The sequence below is a fragment of the Euleptes europaea genome, chromosome 7, assembly GCF_029931775.1.
Source record: "Euleptes europaea isolate rEulEur1 chromosome 7, rEulEur1.hap1, whole genome shotgun sequence".
In the NCBI taxonomy this organism is placed as follows: Eukaryota; Metazoa; Chordata; class Lepidosauria; order Squamata; family Sphaerodactylidae; genus Euleptes; species Euleptes europaea.
The window spans coordinates 11,976,285-11,996,745 of record NC_079318.1 but is presented as its reverse complement, the minus strand read 5'-3'; the positions used below and the strand labels follow the sequence as shown (position 1 = coordinate 11,996,745).

The window sequence follows — 20,461 nt, the reverse complement described above, 5'->3', positions numbered from 1 at the left end:
CCCTTCTTGTCCACAGTTCACTGGGCATGCACTGTTATTCCTGAGGATGGGTTGCAAATATATACAAACCAAGCCTCCACAAAATGACCATCCCCAACAAACACACTTCTGCATTGCAGTTTGTGAAGTGTTTAATGCCCCCTCTGTTTTTGCATTTTCGATAAGTCTTTTAAACATCCATATTGGGATGGTGGGCTGGATTTGGCTTGGTGAGTCACATTTTGTTCAGATAGACTAGTTGGATTCATTGTTTCCAGGCTGGCAGCCTGCATTTATTTCTTTGACGCTGGTGGTGACTTGCCAGGGATATTAAGCATATACAGACAAAGTACTACATGTGCCTTGTTTTCAATTTGTGGTGGAGTGAAGAAAATCATCCATTTTTCCAGGCTTCAGAAGGTGCCTAGGCCAGATCTGCACAGCTTGTGACCTAATGCAGTCCACACAATGATCTATAAATATTATATTTTGCTGCTTTCCTAGCACTGCCAAAACAGGGAAGCTGTATTTGATGTAGGTCTATCACAAGTTGTACAAAGCTAGGCCTGTAGCAAGAAATTTTATCATGAGGAGGCATGAGGACCCTGAAGAGAGGGGCTAGGGTTGCCAAGTCCCCATCATCCTAAACCCTGAGACTCACGGGCAGGGCCCATCATGGGTGAAGTCTAGCATTGTCATGGGGTAGGGCCTGATGATGTCAGTTATATTACTACTAGTACTTCAACATACTGCTAGGCATGTATCCCATGGTATCTGTGTAGTCACAATGATCTGGCTTTGAATAGACTGGGTATTTACAAGACAAAAGAATAAAGATTTAAATGGAAATTACCTGTGCATTGACTGTAAAATGCAGTTTAGTTTTTAGTGCCAGTTATTTCCTCATGTCTACAATTTACATGAGCAGTAGTAACTACAAACAGGCATGTGTATAAGTCTTAGAAGAGCCATATATTTGCAATAAGGCACATCATCAACGATCCAGGGGAAATGATTTTTTTATGATTACATTTGCTGATGACATTATTCTGTCAAGAACTGTGGCAGGGATTAATTCAGTGTTCCAAGAAAATTAAAAACTCTGTTGGAAAAGCTGCAAGGGGAATGATGTAACAGACAGCCTTTTCCAGCATCTGCCAATACTCTTTGTACCCTGGTAGTCTGGAGAGAAAGCCAGAAACAACTAATTTGGGCCCTTGGAACACTTGGAGGAAGGAGGGAGGTGGAGAAGCAGAGGGAAAAAATAGCTCTTTAATGGAGGTTTGAGGTCACAGCTGGATGGTACCACATCTCCAGGGTTTAGGCTCTTGCAAAATGGCACGGGGAGAGAAAGGAGCTTCTCCTCGGCACTGACTCCATGGTCCCAAGCACAATCCACCCCTTGCACCATTTTCAAAGCAGGAGAATTTCTGAGGTAAAATGGCTGTGGCATCAGAACATTGCCCCTGGGGATGCTGTATTGTCTAGCTGTGCCCTGAGTCAGAGAGGATTTAGAAGTTCCTTAAGCAGGGTAGGGATCTTGCTATTCTTCCAATCACTTGAGGTAAAAGTGAACTGTGGAGGTTTGGTGTGGTATGCACTGGCATAAGGATCTCATATGTAGTCTTTCTGGGTGATTGAAAAGCTGATGTGGCAGCCTGAGATCTGCATTTTAAAAAGCCTGTAGTGGTCATCTGAAAAGTTAAGAAACCTGAAAGGAATTTAACAGATCCTGGCTACCTCTCTATATTTGAGTCTTTTAAAATTCTATATATATACATTTCAGTGGAATAAAATTGGTCCTATACATTGCTAGCATTTCTCCCCCCCCAAAAAAATTGGGCAATTAACCACATAGATACCAGAATGGGGAGGGGGAGGGAGGAACGTTGGGCTTTCCCCTAGCTGCTCTTATCTTCATTTCTATTTATAGACTCATTATTTTATTGCTAAAATAAATATGGCAGAAAAAAATTAACAGGTTTGTGTCCTGGTTTGTGATTCTCTGCTTTGTTTGTTAAAATGCTACTGGGCTCAGTTAAAAAAGAATCCCTGAGTTCTGGAGTGAACAGCTGGGCAGATTCCCCCCCCCCCAACACACACACACACACAAACACGTCCTCTTAACATAATGAAACCCTTTTTTCCCAATTGGGAGTACCAATGGAAAGATGCAATGGAAATGTAACTGCCGGAGGGTTTTTTTGGTTGTTGTTCTTATAACCCCTGCTTTGAATTAGCCTGAAATAAATTGGTTGGGGGTATTTTTCTGGACCCATCTTTGCTTTGGCTATAAAATGACCATGTGTTAATTACAAATGCAAGAATCCCGCTGCAGGGCTGGCGACATATTTGAAAGACTACACCACAGCCAATTACAAAGCAGTGTTGACAGGGGAAAGGGACTCAAGCTCCGTATTTCGCTGAGGATGAATAATTGAGGGCAAGGTACTCCTGGAAGATCTTCAGGGCAAAAAGCCCCCATGAATACATTTTTGAGAATTTAGATCAGAAAAATGTGCATCTTCTGAGTGGCAAACCCAGCGCAAATTTCCCCTGCATAAATGGCCTATGTTAGAGACTTGGACAGTTCACACATAACAAATTACAGCAGAGATGAGAAGTTCAAGCCTTTCTCTTGTATCCTACAGTGAAAATAAACACAAATGGAGTACAGTAAGATAAACAATAAACTAATTAAGATACAAAGTGTTCTGAAAGTAAAAGATTATGTCATGGTACAACATGTTAGAACAGTCTATTAAAGTTTTTAAAAAGTAGGTCCTATTGAATTGTTAGAAAGGGTGAGGAGGAAGATATTGGCATACTTTCACTTCTGAATTCAGCCCCAATACCAGCAATAAAGAATGCTGCTTCTCTCCTTCACCCCCCAATCCAGGCAGTTCTAGTGATTTATGTACTCTTACCAGGGAGTGAAGTCCTTGACTTCAAGGGACATTACTTCCCAGTAAATATGTATCAAGTTCTGGCTGCAATACTACACACAGCATACAGCAGTTTTGGGATCACCTTAAAAACAGTGTTTCTATACAAGAAACCTGGCCTAGGCTGGAGCTGTCAGAAAAGCCCAGAGAAATAATGGAAGAATCTGCCAAACAAGGGGGTCCTGGCCAGCCCTTCCCTTCCAGGACAGGGCCATCTCCCCAAGCCTATTGCCTTGGCTGGCCTTTTTCTCTCCTTACTTTAAGTTTCTTTTTAGATGCCTCTAGTTGCTACCATGACTGATGGCCCCTTTACCCTTGCCGCTGGCCCTCCAGGGCAGAGGCCCGCTGGGAACTGTCCAGGTGAAATTAATGGCCAGACCACCCCTGCTAAAAAAAAGAGATTCCTAAATTACACCCCCCTGTGAATCTGCTGCCAACCTAGAAATTGTCCCCTAATATCAGGTAGGCAGATGTGTGTGGTTACTGTGTTGTGATAGAAAAGCATTCTGCAGATGTGCAGAGTATTTGCATTCTCAGCACTCAGAGGATTGATTATTTTTGACTTGCTTTCACAAAGACCTTATTTTTCTGTAACGAGAGGGGATGGGCCAGGATACTGTCTCTCTTCAGCCCTTTGGCCTTTTGTAGTAAGGTATTTCTAAAGTTTAAACTTGCCTTTGCATTATGCCTCTTGTCATTTAGGTCTAATTTCAGGCACTGAGGTAGGTGAGGACAGCAGCATAGTAGTGTTTATTCACGGATGAATAAAAGAGATTCTGCATGTGTTCAGAGGTATAATTCTTTCACATACAGAAGTTAGAGCAATTTAGTTTACAGCTGTTGATTTAAAGCAGATATCAGCCTGTGTGGAACTGAATATTTATTTATCTGCTCCTGCCTTCCCTCTGATGGCTCTCCTTAACCAAAGGCAAACTTAAAATAGTATAAATCTCATTGCCCCGTTGTGCACACTTATCACTGTTTACCTTAAAGGGTGGGGGTCTGGTTTTCTCTGGATAGAGTATGGGGCTGAGCAATAAGCTTGAATATATGGCATATTGAATAAACAGCAATCCCTATTCACCAGGATTACAAGATAACAAAGCTTTTACTATACTTCACAATCAATAGACATTTTCCCCTAAATCTCAAGCTTCATTGTTAGTCAATAAGTATAGGGGAAAGAATCATTGTAGCTCTTGTACTTTTAATGAAAATATACTTTTAGTTTGGTTGGAAACTGCAATCCTGCAGAGATAATGAAAATGTTTTTCCATTTGCTGGTATGTGTATGATGCATTATTATGTCATATGATTATTACAACATCTCTAGTCCATTCCTCCAGCTACTATAGTCGTACTTCAACTGCTAAACTGGGAGTTTGCTATTATTGATAGATGTGCTGTTACCTTGTAGAGTTCAAAATCTAGTTAGTTCTTTATTAAGAGAATGATGTTGTCCTCAGAGAGGTAGAAGATTGGGGGAGGGGGTTCTATTCCTTCAGATTGGGGGAGAGGGTTCTATGCAGTAGCTATTGCTACTGAATTGGACTTTCCTGGTCACACCTGCCTTTATTGAGATATGTTATTTCATTTGGCAGGCTGCAAAATCTTGACTTTACATAGTAGGTCTTTAAATGTGATAAAGTTGTATTCTTTATATATGTGGAAGGATGGAGGATCTCTCCCCCCATACCCATTAGGGTTGCCAGGTCCCTCTTCGCCACCGGCGGGAGATTTTTGGGGCGGAGCCTGAGGAGGGCGGGGTTTGGGGAGGGACTTCAATGCCATAGAGTTCAATTGCCAAAGTGGCCATTTTTCTCCAGGTGATCTGATCTCTATTGGCCGGAGATCAGTTGAATTAGCAGGAGATCACCTGCTACTACCTGGCAGTTAAGTAATCAAAGATTAACACCTCTGTACTAGTACCTAAGGTTATAAAATAAGTACAGAACAAATCACTATAGCCAAATACTCAAAAAGTGTAATAAGCATAAGCAAACATCACATATTATACAGTAACTATCAATCCAAGGTGTCTACAAGAGAGTAACAATCAATCCAAAGGTGAGTGTCTACAAAAGAATAACAGTCACAGTCAATCCAGCTTGGAAGTCTTCAAAAGAAGAGAAGGTAAACAGGGATACAATCATTTCAAGTCTTCCTCAGTCCCGTTTCTGTATACAAAAAAATTAAAATATATAGAACAACCAAGTCCAATTCTATACAATATTTCATAAATATTAAACAGTGATTTACTTACAGTTTGAGTCTTAACAAGTACACTTGTTTCAATGCAAGCTTTCAAAGCCAGTGGTAATAATCTCCCATAGGGATGAAGAAAAGAAGCATACCATGTAGAATTAATATTTCATATCTTATGATTTCCAAACAAGTATATTCATTCTCCAGTACATGGTTGCACAGACAAGTTCAATAATTTACAACGTTCCCAAATAGGATACAATGAGTAGCAGCCCTAACTCCACAACGGAGCAGCTTAAGTGTAAGATGTTTCACAGGTGTGATGCAATGTCACAGGAGGTTCTTAAAGAGACATGACAGAATTATATAAAGCATGATAAATCATTATCCTGGTTCAAGCCAAATGGCACCAGGGATTTAAACAAATGAATAAAATAAGCCTCTTTCTGTCTAAGTAAATGTTCAGTGTCTCTTCTATCATAGCATTTGCCTCTAAGCCTCCAAACAACAAAAAAGCGGAGATCATTTGCATCATGATGAAGTTTGAGAAAATGGTCAACAACAGGAGCCAAACGATTGCCAGTGCGTATTCTGGATCTATGTTCCAAGATCCTGGCCTTAATGGGGCGTGTACTGGTACCCACATAAATTTTTTGGCATGAACAAATGAGGCAGTACACACAATATTTAGTTTCACAATTGGAAAAGTCCCTAAGTCTAAACACAAAATCAGAGTCTGTCCTTTTAAATTCTCTAACTTCGAGGCTAAGGTTACAAGCAGCACATTTATGACAACGAAAATGACCTATGGTTTTCACATGATGTGTACGATCCGAATCGTCTGTGTGTACCAGTTTGTCTCGAATAGACAATGTTCTGCGATAACCTATTTTGGGCATGACCTGACAGCCAGGTATGTCAGAAAGCAAATGCCAGTGTTGCCGAATGATGCCTGAAATATGATTGGAAAGGTGAGAGAACTGAAATGCAAAGTTGAGAGAGGTATTACATGTATTCTTGTTAGAATTATTATAAATAAGATCTCTCCTGTTTCTAGACTCAGTTCTCTCTCTAGCCTTTCTAATAATGGTGGAAAGGTAACCTCTATTAGCCAGTGCTACATATAAGGCATTAGCTCCTGTACTATAATTGGCATCATTGGAGTTGTTCCGTCTTAACCTAATAAACTGGCCATAAGGCAAATTTTCCCTAAGATGTTTGGGATGATGGGAGTTGAAGTGCAATAGGGCATTTCGGTCAGTAGGTTTCTTAAAAGAACTGACTGATAGTACATTAGAGGTATTGCGATGTACTAAAGTATCTAAAAATGGAAGTTGCCATGGATCCACCTGTCCAGTAAATTTAAGAACAGATCGGCTATTAAGCCAATCCAAAAATGCACCAAAGTCCAGCTCAGATGATAGAATATAAATCATATCATCTATATATCTCCTGTATCCAAAAATTTGTTCACTATATGGATTGTTATTATATATGTGCAGCCGTTCAAATTCTGCCATATGTATATTGGCAATGGTTGGAGCATAAGGCGAGCCCATAGCTATTCCACCAGTCTGTAGATATAGCTGATCTCCAAATTAAAAAAATATATATATCAAATGAAAGATCTAATAATTGAAGTAGGAAGCTGGTGGAAGGGTTCGGATCTATCCTAGAAGTAAGTAATGTACATATGATTTCCCGGGTCTGTATTAATGGGACATTGGTATAAAGCAACTTGACATCTACTGTCACCAAAACGCAGTCCCCTGGCACTTCCAAATTCTCCACAAATCTGATGAAGTCACTAGTGTCTTTTAAATAAGATGCTGTGTCTACTGAAAATTGACGTAGATGAAAATCCAAATATTTGGCAACTGACTCAAATAATCCTTCTGTGGGGGAGGGGATTCTATTCCTTCAGATTGGGGGAGAGGGTTCTATGCAGTAGCTACTGCTACTGAATTGGACTTTCCTGGTCACGCCTGCCTTTATTGAGATATTTTATTTCATTTGGCAGGCTGCAAAATCTTGACTTTACATAGTAGGCCTTTAAATGTGATAAAGTTGTATTCTTTATATATGTGGAAGGATGGAGGATCTCTCCCCCCATACCCATTAGGGTTGCCAGGTCCCTCTTCGCCACCGGCGGGAGATTTTTGGGGCGGAGCCTGAGGAGGGCGGGGTTTGGGGAGGGACTTCAATGCCATAGAGTTCAATTGCCAAAGTGGCCATTTTTCTCCAGGTGATCTGATCTCTATTGGCCGGAGATCAGTTGAATTAGCAGGAGATCACCTGCTACTACCTGGCAGTTAAGTAATCAAAGATTAACACCTCTGTACTAGTACCTAAGGTTATAAAATAAGTACAGAACAAATCACTATAGCCAAATACTCAAAAAGTGTAATAAGCATAAGCAAACATCACATATTATACAGTAACTATCAATCCAAGGTAAGTGTCTACAAGAGAGTAACAATCAATCCAAAGGTGAGTGTCTACAAAAGAATAACAGTCACAGTCAATCCAGCTTGGAAGTCTTCAAAAGAAGAGAAGGTAAACAGGGATACAATCATTTCAAGTCTTCCTCAGTCCCGTTTCTGTATACAAAAAAATTAAAATATATAGAACAACCAAGTCCAATTCTATACAATATTTCATAAATATTAAACAGTGATTTACTTACAGTTTGAGTCTTAACAAGTACACTTGTTTCAATGCAAGCTTTCAAAGCCAGTGGTAATAATCTCCCATAGGGATGAAGAAAAGAAGCATACCATGTAGAATTAATATTTCATATCTTATGATTTCCAAACAAGTATATTCATTCTCCAGTACATGGTTGCACAGACAAGTTCAATAATTTACAACGTTCCCAAATAGGGTACAATGAGTAGCAGCCCTAACTCCACAACGGAGCAGCTTAAGTGTAAGATGTTTCACAGGTGTGATGCAATGTCTCAGGAGGTTCTTAAAGAGACACGACAGAATTATATAAAGCATGATAAATCATTATCCTGGTTCAAGCCAAATGGCACCAGGGATTTAAACAAATAATTTAGTATGATCTGCAGACTTGACAGGCTTACACCCCAGTTCCAAATCACTAGTCCCAATATCTTTCATCATGGGATCCTACTGCTCACTCCCCTTCATTTATCCCTACACTTTGCTTCCTGTTATTTAACCGATTTTTAATCCATAGGACCTCTTATCCCATGACTGCTAAGTTTACTGAGGAGTCTTTCACGAAGTACTTTGTCAAAAGCCTTTTGGAAGTCCAAGTATATAATATCTACTGTGTGTTAATTGCTGTCATGTCGCTTCCGACTCATGGCAACCCTATGAATCAATGTCCTCCAAAATGTCCTATCTTTGACAGCCTTGCTCAGGTCTTGCAAACGGAGGGTTGGGGCTTCCTTTATTGAGTCAATCCATCTCTTGTTGGGTCTTCCTCTTTTCCTGCTGCCTTCAACTTTTCCTAACATGATTGTCTTTTCCAGTGACTCTCTTCTTCTCATAATGTGACCAAAGTATGAAAGCCTCAGTTTGGTCATTTTAGCTTCTAGGGATAGTTAAGGCTTAATTTGATCTAGACCCTTATCCACATGTTATTAATCTTCTCAAAAAACGTCAAAAGTTTGATTAGGCAAAACTTCCCTTTGCAGAAGCTATGTTGATTTCCCTCAACAGGCTTTGTTTTTCTCTGTGTTAATTCTGTCTTTAATAATAATTTCTACTAGTTTGCCTGAAACAGATGTTAGGCTAACTGGCCTGTAATTCCCTGGATCCCCCATGTACCCCTTTTTTAAAAAATTGTGTAACATTTGCCACTTTCCTGTTCTTTGGGACAGAGGCTGATTTTAGTAACATATACTGGTTAGTAGATCAACAGTTTCACATTTGAGCTCCATAAGAACCTTTGGCTTTATATGCTATCCACACCTGGAGACTCATCTTTTTTTAGTTTGCATAATAGTTATAAAACTTCATCTCTAGACACCCAGGCAGGGTGTCTGTTAATTAACAACACAATGGACCTGTGTTTAAGAGAGAAAGGAAATTCCATTGAAAATCTGCATTCTAACAGCTGTTGCAGTATTCTTCACAGGAAAAGAGAACAAGATAATTTTCAGATCCATCCACTGTGGCTTTCCCCTATATGTTAAAAAACAAAAAATAATGTAAACCAAGTGTATATTCTTCAAAACAGGAATGTTGAATTTGTATGGAAATGAGAATGCTCAGAGTGTGTTTCTTATTTTATATTCTCAGCAAGATAGAACCTCCATAGAAGCAAGTTCTACAAAAAGTTCTAGTGCGAATTATATATATAGGAGGTTGCCAGGCTGATTGTAGGCCCTCAGATTGCAGTGGTATATTGTACCTAATGTGTAATGTTCATCTGATGCCATTTCAACTATTTCAGTAAAAATTGTTTCATGTTGTTCTCTGGTAATTTTTGCTTGTTGCTATCTACTCTAAGCAATGTATAGTAAATATTAGTCAATGTTTTTGTTTTACGTTTTGTACATCTAACAAAACTTTAGCTGTAAAGAAGACACAGTGACCAGATTTTGTATTTCCTGGTTAAAGGAAACAAATTCTGGGCAACTTTCTGAAATTAATACTGACACTATTACATTAATCATAATTTTAGACATCATGCAGTGAGAAAAACTGGTATGCAGATTAAAAATGCCAACCCCCTACTCCTCCAAAAGCATCTGCTAGGAGCCTATGTATTATTTTTAGCAATCTATCCAGGATTTTCCAGACACACAAAAACAGTTTTCCTAGATATGGTTGCTTGTACATTTTCATTATAAGGTAGAAGAGCTAGAGTCAGGTCCAGTAGCACCTTAGAGACCAACAAGATTTTTGGGATATAAGTTGTCAACTGTCGCTCCCTTCTTCAGATATTGGTATCTGACAAAGGGAGCTTTGACTCTTGAAACCTTATACCCTAAAAATCTTCTTGGACTTTAAAGAGTTACTGGACTCTAATCTAGCTTTTCTACTGCAGACCAACATGGCTACCCTCTGAAACCACCTTCATTATAAGGTGTTCTTTTTTGTTTCTTAGGAGTTGCAAGCTGATATTGGATCCCATGTATCGCTATATAACAGCCTATTGCTGTTAAGCGAGTCACTATGTAAGTCAAGTTCTAAAGAACGTGTGGAAGTAATGAAAAAACATTTGGAAAAACTAGACAGAAGATGGAAAGCTCTACCTCAGGAAGTTGGCAAAAGGTTTGGCTTTTTTGTTTGTTTTTTGGCTATAGAACAGTGTTTAAATGGCCTAGGAATTGTGGTCGGTGACAGAATGCAGAATGCCACAAATTGAATATATTTTTCATTATATGTCCATAAAAGCTTGGTCCTACTGTTCAGGGACAAGAAAGAGACCTGAGAATTCTGAACAGATAAGCAGAGATTGGCATTGTCTTCTCCTTTCTAACGGAAAATGTTCAGCTCTGAGGTTCAGGATTGTTCTGGTTTGATCAACAGACTTGTCTATGGAGGCAGTCTTTCACCATCACTGAAAGTACGCTCACCTGCTCTGCTTTATAGCTGCATCACTTCCAGTGGTTTGTTTGGGGGGGGGGTGCTTATGACAACATAATATTGAACAAAAAAGGAACTCAAAATATCATACAATCACTGAATTAAACAGTTCATTTATAAAACCTGCTATGTTATTCTGAGTAACACAAGCCTGCCTAGAGTGTCATGTCTTAATCTTTCTAAAACTCAATGAAGAGTCAGCTTTGCAGAGTTCCTTAGAAAGCAAATTCTGCAATGAAGGAGCAGCAACTGAGAAGGCCTATTTTTATCCTCATTGCAGCAAGCATGGAGACTTTTAAGAAGGACCTGCTCAAATGAACTAAAGGAGGAATGACTGCAAAATATAATTAGATTGGATTTCACAGTCATTTCTGGCCTCCTGTCCCTCTGACTACCACTGAATCAAATCCTGTTCCATGGGATTTCTGAGGAATAATCCAACCAAGTATTGGGGATACACATTTTTTTTTTAGTGATGTAGGAGTGCGCTTGTGAGATATTGAGATGTAGAGACCTTTGCAATTGCACTCCCATGACTTTCCTAACATTGAAATGCTTTACGGAAGTTATAGGAATTCATTTGCCAATTGTGGGTTGTGAGGTACAGTTATCCCTTGCTGGGCCAGTCACTGAAGGAAAAGGAGGGAAGGAGAGGCCTGCTCTCAGTCCATCCTGGGGTTCTGTTATGTTGAAGTCCACAAGCTTCAATAGAAAATCTTTGGATTGTAACCCCAGGAGTGGAGGGGGGGATTAAATGCAGAATTGGAAAGAACTGCAAAAATCAGTTCTTCCCTCATCGAAAGGCATATACAGTTATATATGGGAGAAGATAGTCATTAGGTTTGTTGTAAAGATTACTAAGATAAAATGCATATAACTCTTTTAACACTTCTAATGCTAACTGTCGTTCAATTGCTTTGTAATTTAATGTACAAAACAAAAAACTATGGATTTAGCTGAATTAACTGTTTACATTGCAACAACTGTTGTTTTCAAGCCATAATTCTCCATACTTGTGGGTAGAGATGAATACATCCCTACATAACCCATTTTCATTTATTTTTGTAGCTTTTAAGGTACAGTCCACTTAGGAATTCTCTTTCATAAATGCTACTAAAATGAATGAGAGCTTTGCAGGAAAATTTCTCAGTGAATTGTGCGGTTAACTTGAATGTCCTTTTATTGGCCAACCTTTTGGAGATTTAAAAAAAATTAACTTCATTATCTTATAGAATCAGTTTGCTTCAAGCTGCAGTTGCTGAACACAGGCAGTTTGATGATCTCCTCCTTAGTTTTTCTGACTGGATTAAGCAATTCCTTGGTACACTCCATGCTACATCTGAGATACATACAGCTGATCTACAGCCAGCTATATGTCACAACAAGGTAAAGTATGTTTCAAAATAAATATTCAAATCAAAATATTACATCTACAAAACTTTTCCAAATAACGGCACATTTCCAGTCTAAGATGATACTATGATCTATGAGCAAGCTGACGTATAGTGTCCTTATGATGGTCTGACTGATGGGGGGAAGGGAATGAGATGGGAAGAGTCCCCTACTTCCTCATCCATCTGAGGCCATAGTAGTTGCTGGAGCAAAGGCCAGAGAGAGGTTTTGACTGATGTCTTAATATTATAATCTGTTGTAGCCAATCAGATGCAAACAGCATCCTCAAACAATAGAAAATAGAAAATTTGGCTAAAATAATTTCTAGGCAGAAGAACACAGATTGCTGTTTTGGATAGCACAAATATGAGGCTTGAATTTTGAATTTGTAAAAAGATATTTGGAATTTTGTGGGGGGGAACCCTGATCAAATGTTTGGTAGCACTTTGATAATAAATTCTGCTGACCTTCTGAGTAAGGTGTGTGTCCACAAAAGGTGCTGATATTTCACTTGTCAGTGCATCAAATATAATTTTTCCTTAATGTTCATATTACAGGATCATGAAAAGGAAGTGAAAAGTAAGTATAAAGAACTGAAGAGACTGAGGAGTCATGTTGAAAAGCTGTGCTCTTTCAGTTGGCCAGAGGACCATACTGTGTTCCAGAATAAGGCTGAAGACTGTCTCCAGCAATACCAGGAGGCCAGTCAAGTAACCAGTCGAAGACAAGAGACTCTGCCCCATCTCAGGGTCTTCCTAGAGCTTCATGCTGCTGCATCAAAGGTACTCTACCACTTGAGACAAATGGTAGAAACCACTGGAAACATAGATAAGTCTAAATCTAAAGTGCTGAAGAAGGAGCTGAGTGAAGTTATTCAGGATGTCAGCAAACTGGAATCTACTGCAGGCACTTTGGATGCATCTCTTACTAAAGCCCAGTATCATCTGAAACATGATGGCTCAGAGCAGAGGACCTCTTGCAGAAATATTGCTGACAATCTCTGCATAGAACTGGAATCTATCCAGTCTTTGCTAGGAACCAAGCAGAGTGAAGCAGAAGCCCTTGCAGCACTGCATAAGGCTGTCATGGAGCATAAAGAGCAGCTCCTAAAAAGCATTGAGGACATTGAAGAACGGGCTGACAAGGAAGGACTGAAAGAACCAAGTCTTCAAGAAATTCAACAAAGGTAAAGAAAAAAGTTAGTGATGATGGCTGTTTCATCCAGATGCAATTCAGGAAAGGGGTTTGTGTGCCATCAAGTCACAGCTCACTTATAGCGACCGCATAGGGTTTTCACGGCAAGAGACGTTCAGAGGATAGTTTGCCATTGCCCGACTCTGCGTGGGCTGAGAGTGTTCGGAGAGAACTGTGACTGCCCTAAGGTCACCCAGTAGGCTTCATGTGGAGAAGGGGAATCTACCCCAGTTCTCCAGATTAGAGTCCACTGCTCTTAATCACTACCACGCTGATGGTACCTCCTTAATTAGGTTAATGATTTAACATTACCAGCACTATGGTACAGATTGTTTTTGGAATATTGAAGCAAGCATTGTGCTATATTTTTATCTGTTGTTCTTATGTTGCAATGTATAAACCTAGCAGGTAAATTAGTAATATGTAATACAAATTTATTGACTTGCAGATTAAGGGTTTTTAATCAGTTGGATGATGAACTGAATTCCCATCAGCATGAACTTAAATGGCTAATGAGCAGAGCAAAGCAAATAGTTCAAAAAGATATAAACCTTGCTCCAGAAGTTGACAAAGAGATAAATTGTTTGGAACTTACTTGGGAAGATACTAAGAAACTAATCCAGGAAAAGTAAGTACATAGTTAAATGCAATGTTTAGATCTTGTTAGGTATGCATAAACACCTACCAGTTTGGCTCATGCTCTGTTTGCCAGTTTCAAGCAGAGATACGATTGTTTGATGATCAGTTCAATAATTTGTCGATCTGTTTGTGAGTGTTTGACAGGTTGTTTCACTTTACTCCTTGCTAACCATGCAGGAGAGTGCAATTGGTTTTTTGCACGTGTTCTCACACAGCCCAATTGAGGTCTACTACCTTCCGAATCTAGCTGTGTAACTGCCCTGTTCAGCAATCAATTGTTTAAATAGACAATTACATCACTCATAAATCATATAAATCAGTCATGAATAAATGCTGTTTCAATAAAATCCTACCCTTTGGTGTTTGGCTCAGTAGTCCTTCCTAATGCTAATGACTGCTGAATCAACAGCATCCTTGTGCCTGCACAGTTTTGGGAAAACCTAATGCAAACAGGGCTGGATCTAGGGGGGCAGCTGGCCCGGGTGCGGGAAGAGAGGGGGCAGCGGCAGAGAAGGTGCAGCAGCGCAGCAGCAGCAGCCACTGGTCAGAGGCTGCAGGTGGCTTGCCCGCCCAGCTGCTGCAAAAGCCACCCTGCTGAGCACATGAAGTGGGGTGACAACGCCCCTTCCCCCAGCGACCCACATACCTGGGAAGCAGCACAAGGCAGAGGCAGCAGACTGGCTCGCGGCCTACAGGCTGAGTTGAGCTGCAGCCGGGCAGCCCAGTCTCGATTCTTGCAGCCATCAGCCAGGCCCCAGGGCACCTGACATGTTACCAGCCCTGCCACCTCCCTCTTCTTTGCCGGAGTCCAATTTCCTCCTGACCTGGGTGGTGAGTAGCCTCCACGTTAGATCGTGGCCTGGGGCTGGGGAAGGAGGCGATCCTAATGCTTGGGGGAAGGAGGGAAGAAGAGGCAATCCTGGTGTGTGGGGGGGAGGGAAGAAGAGGCAATCATGCTGCTGTGGGAGGGAAGAAAAGGCGATCCTGGCTACCTTTATAGAGTCAATCCATCTCATGTTGGGTCTCTCTTTTTCCCTGGTGCCTTCCACTTTTCCTAGCATTATTGTCTTTTCCAGTGAGACAGTATTTCAGAAATAAACCTATCTGAAGAACTTGCCTACTGGAGTTTTATCACAGATTTGCCATGGAGTCTGAGCGAGGAAGGGGGGAACTGGGGTAAGATTAGGTGTGGTTTATTCATGCACCTTGATATCTGTCTCGGGCACTCCAGCCACAAACCAGAAATTTTGGGCATTCTTGTGTAAGAATGAGGAAGGGGTGAGTTTTTCAGGCCAGATCTGTAAAAGACTTTTTTCTTTCATACCTTCAGCAGAATGACAAGACATGAACATTTTTGCAGAATGGGACAGATTTTCTCCACAGTATTCCTGGTTCATCATACTGTCTAACCAATATCTAAGCTGTAGGAGTGGAATTGTTTTTCTATGGTCTTTGTGCTAAAATTGGAATTGTTTATTTTAATCACCAGTCTAGAGGTGGCATCCTTCATTCTCTTTTCTATTTTATCCTGTGAGGTAGGGTAGGCTGAGAATATGTGACCTGTTCAAGGTCACCCAGCAAGCTTCCATGGCAGAGTAGGGATTTGAACCTGGGCCTTCCAGATCCAAGACCAGTATTTTGCCACTACACTATTCTAGAAGACAATTAGGAAATGGAAAAAAAGCTGAAACACCATGCCATTTTTATTGACATAAGAAATAAGAACATAAGAAGGGCACTGCTGGCTCAGACCAGTGGTCCATGAAGTCCTGCATCCTGTCTTACACTGTGGCCAAACATTCCCTTTGGAGGTCCAACAACAGGGCATACTGGCTGAGAATAAAGTCTTTGAATCTATTTTCTTTGTTTGGGTAGTGAATTCTCTACCACATTTCCATCTTACAGGAATACTGATCACTTGAGTTTGCGCAAGAGCTCTTGTTTTAGGAGAGCCCACCTTTCACTTGCTTTTCTCCCTTCCAGCATTTTTGCCATGGAATGACTCTCATCATGCCTCTGAGTTCATTAAAGTCTGTCTTCCTGACATCTAACTTGCATATCTGGATATGAACTCCCTTGGCTCCCACCAACAAAAGGATTTCTAGGAAGAATTAATAGATTATAGATGGATAAGATAATATAAAAATGTAATCATTCATTAACAATTCATAGAAGTCAACACAATTTATTCTATTGTTTAAAAGAGTTGTTTATTATATATGCATATTGTAAACATTGATTATATACATATATATAAAGAAAAATGTGTATATAATATGGGGGCGTCATTTTTTACTTTTGCCTCCCTTTAAAAGAAATATAGATCCAGCCCTGGATGCAAAACTGGTTTGGCAGGCATTCGCGGATACTCAGATTGACCTGCAGAAACCAAGTGATTGGTTCACATCTGATTGCTACCTTTGATTGTGGCAATATCAGCAATCAAATTTGTTCACAATGAAATTTGCAACATCTCTAGATTTTGAATTTTTAATTGAAATATTACAGTGCCTTAACATTTGCTGCTATGTATAGTAAGTTGTCTCATCATGGAGAGGAATTGATTGTGTACGTATCCTATAGGTGAAATAGTGGAGAAGAAATAGTCATTCAGTAGGAAATTCTGCATAATAAATTTCTGCATTGTGTCTTCTGTGTGCAACTGGCATCAAAATGTATATAAATAATTTCCTATATAAACATTTCTGTACACTTAGGTCATCATCTGTGCTTGTTGCATTTTTATGCTAACATTTGTCCTATGAGCTCAGGGTAAAATACATGGCCTGCTCCCCACCATTTTAACCTCACAGAACTCTGTTAAGTAAGTTTATGCTGAAAGAGAGTAACTGGCCCAGAATTGCCCAATGAGCTTCATAGCTGAGCAGGGAATTGAACCAAACATGGTATAGTGGTTAGAATGTTAGACTAGGACTGGGGAGATGTGAGTACAAATGTTTATTGTGCTATATGGTTCACTGAGCGGCTTTCGACCAGTTGCTCTATTAGCCTGACCTACCTCATAGGTTTTTTGTGAGGGTAAAGAGGTGGGAGAACCATATAAGTCAACCTGGGCTATTTGGAGTAAGGGCAAGATAAAAAATTGATGGAGAGACCAGGATACCCCAATGACACCTTTCCTGGTGTTTAACAGGTGTTTTTAGAAAGTGGGGCCAGATAGAGCTTTTGCCAGCATTGGCCATTGGAGATTTGATTGGTTGTGCAGTTTAAAAAAAAAAAAAACACATTGTTTTGGCCCCAGTTGCTTCCACAGCATTAGGATCTTGTCTGATTGAAGGTAAGCTGCGGCAGCCATTTGGTGACCGGCTTTGCCTCCTGCAGCAGCCATTTGGTGGCTGGGCCTACCATACTGCATCAGAATTCCAAAGGTAACCATAGGCTCAAAAAGTTGGGGACCCCTACAGTGGAGCATTATACCATGGAGGCTGATCAGGTACCTACTCTATGTAGCCATACCTTTAGAAGTAAAGTGCATGGAAGGACAGGAACAGCCTTTGTAAAGGTTGTGGAGCACTTTCCTGGTAAAGGTCTGCATGGCTCTTTTTCTATTGCTATTCAAGAAACAGGTTCAGGCCGTTCTATTTTGTCAGGTTTATGGAACTGGCTAAGCTTGACTGCAATCAATAGTGGTGTTTTAATTTAGTACTTTGGACTATGACATTTATTAACGGGCTTTGCTTCACTTCGTGTGTGTTTTTTGCATTTACATGTATTATTTTACATAGCTACATTTTATAGATTTAGATAGCTAATTGGTTGAAGAAGTATGGTATAAACATTTTAATTAATAAATATGTGTCATCACATTTCTTGCCAGGCAGGATCAGTGTTGTATCCTCATTGATCTGATAAGAGAATATCAGAACCTGAAATCCATAGTAATTAAAGCCATAGAAGGTGCTAGCAATGTAACAATATTCAAGACTATATTAAAAGATCAAGGAGATGTGAAATGGTCTTTATCAAAGGTAATGTACATATTTTTCAATTAAAATAATGACAGTAGTATTTGTTTAGTTAAACATTTTGTGCTTTTAGTGGGATCGTAGCTCTTCAGTCTCCACATCTGCAGATAGATATCTTGTTACAAAGAGCTTCAGCTTTTCTGATCTAGTTGAGTTGAGCAAAGAATTGTGTAAAGACCTTAGAGTTGTGTAAAGACCTTAATATATACAGAAGTCTAAACACACTCCAGATTTTTGCCTTCTCTTTTCTTTCTGCCAGACAAGTATCTGTTTTCTTCCATTTCTGGCCTGGACAACGTGTAGGGCAGCAGCCCACAAATAGTTCACCAGTCATCTGATTTGGCAAGTGCTTGATAACTACACTGGTTTGCAGTCTTAAGCAGATGAAATAAAAAAAATTGTCAAGCCCTTGTCAGGCTGCAATACATCTAATACATGTAATACTGAACTGTGTTTGGTGTGGTGTGTCACAAGTTCTGCAGGCCTACTGTCATGTAAATATGTTTTGCATATATTAATATGTATTAATATATTTATCTCTCATGCATGGTTTCTTGATTGATATGTTCTGGCCCTGGCTTATCAATGGATATCTAACAATTGCAACAATTAAAAAATTCCCTTGGCAGGAATTTTGAATAATGGCCACAAGCCACTGGGGATGTCTTCTAGATAAGGTGAAAGCTGCAGTTCTGTGCACACTAAGCACCACTGAACAAAGTAGGTCTTTGATGTCCTACCAAACTTCAGATCAGAAGTCTCCAAGTGAAGTGCATAAACACAATTCTGCTAAGTTTAAATAAGATTTGTGTTGCATAAGTTCCTACCATATTAGAACACAGGTGATATGATCTAGAAGAGGCAGCGTTCCATGCTCAAATCTGTACAGAAACTACTATATAGGGCAGAAAACCCATGTCTGGTAATCAGATAATACATATAAGCTGAGTATACAACAGAACTGTTTTGCTTGCAGTTTGCTGGATCATGGTGTATATACATAGCATTACCATATCTATGAGATCCTAACTGCAGTGTTAATTATGAATGTATTACTAAATTTAGTGATTCTGAGACGGGTTATTGCCTTTAAGTTCCACTGAAGTCAGTGGGTCTTAAGTTTATCATGACAGTTTAAAGGATACACTTATCTTAAAATTAGGTGTCTAGAGGTGATTAAGCAGAGTACATACATGATACTGCCTTATACTGAATCAGACCCTTGGTCCACCAAGGCCAGTATTATCTAATCAGAGTGGCAGTGGCTGTCCGGGGTCTGAGGCTTAGATTGCCCTCTTTAAAGCTGTGTGTAACAAGCTTATATTTCTGTTCACAGCATGAAGCAGCAAGGAATGAGCTGAATGACAGACAGAAAGAACTGGATACCTTCACTAGCAAAGGGAAACACTTGCTAGCAGAGCTGAAAAAGATTCCAAATTGTGAGCCCAATCCAGTGAAAACCGATATGGACAGTACTGTGGACAAATGGCTAGATGTAAGAAAAAGGATTAAATAGTCATGGAATCTTAAAAGCATAATTGCAGAGCAATGCTGGGCACATTCATTTCTTAAAAAAACCATTCACATCCAAAAAATCAAAGATGAAAAAATTACCCAGTCATTTTGAAAGAAAAACTAATGGGAATAAAAAAATAACCCATTTCCATTGGGTTCAATGGGAAATTCATTTCTGCCCATAATAGGATTCTTGTGCAAACAGGAAGCAATTAGTCATCAAAGTAAACAGGAAGCAAACAAACAGTGATTTTAAGTAATTTAGGATGGCTTGATCCTGATAACAGTAGTCTACAGTGTTATCAGGATCAAGCCATCCTAAATTACTACTGTCTACAGTGTTATCAGGATCAAGCCATCTTAAATTACTTAAATCACTGTTTGTTTGCTTCCTGTTTACTTTGATGACTACGGTAATTGTTCTTTACTTTGATGAATCTTGTTGTTCTTATAGAATTTTAGGAAATTTAGCTATATCCTTTAAAAACCCTCCATTTCAATCTTGAGATTTTTATCCTTGATGGGGTTTCCATTATTGTTCAGTACCCAATGAACATATTTTTGGTTGGTCCTAGAAAATACCATTTGGCATAAATAGCTTCTGATTTCTGTCCTTGAAAAAATATTTCAGACATTGGCTTGGATCCAGTGATCTTCCAGTTAAAAGCACTGCTGGATACTGAAACATAGAAACATAGAGCTGGAAGGGACCTCAAGGGTCATCAACCCCTGCACAATGCAGGAAATTCACAACTACTTCCCCCCCCCCATTCTCCCAGCGTCCCCTGGTCTATGTCCACAGGAAGGCAAAAAATCTCCAGGATCCCTGGACAATCTGGCCTGGAGGAAAATTCCTTCCATTACCCTGAGCATGTAAGAAAGGGCCACACAAGAGCCGAGCATTGGCTCATGTCTTCCTGCCCTCCCTCTCATGAATTGCCTAAGTTCACAGAATCAGCACTGCTGTCAGATGGCCATCTAGCCTCTGCTTAAAAGCTTCAAAGAAGGAGAGCTCACCACCTCCCAAGGAAACCTGTT

At 39.8% G+C, this 20,461-nt stretch overlaps 1 protein-coding gene across 1 annotated transcript in view; it reads left to right on the top strand.

The window, feature by feature from the left end:
- The window catches only part of SYNE1 (spectrin repeat containing nuclear envelope protein 1), a 437,649-nt gene that overhangs the window by 163,062 nt on the left and 254,126 nt on the right, over positions 1 to 20,461 (top strand). Inside the window, exons 36-41 of the mRNA XM_056853653.1 lie at positions 10,216 to 10,382; positions 11,930 to 12,083; positions 12,647 to 13,275; positions 13,732 to 13,911; positions 17,761 to 17,911; positions 19,245 to 19,403. Of these exons, the coding sequence (XP_056709631.1) occupies positions 10,216 to 10,382; positions 11,930 to 12,083; positions 12,647 to 13,275; positions 13,732 to 13,911; positions 17,761 to 17,911; positions 19,245 to 19,403 (1,440 nt within the window). The remainder of the gene's footprint in view (positions 1 to 10,215; positions 10,383 to 11,929; positions 12,084 to 12,646; positions 13,276 to 13,731; positions 13,912 to 17,760; positions 17,912 to 19,244; positions 19,404 to 20,461) is intronic.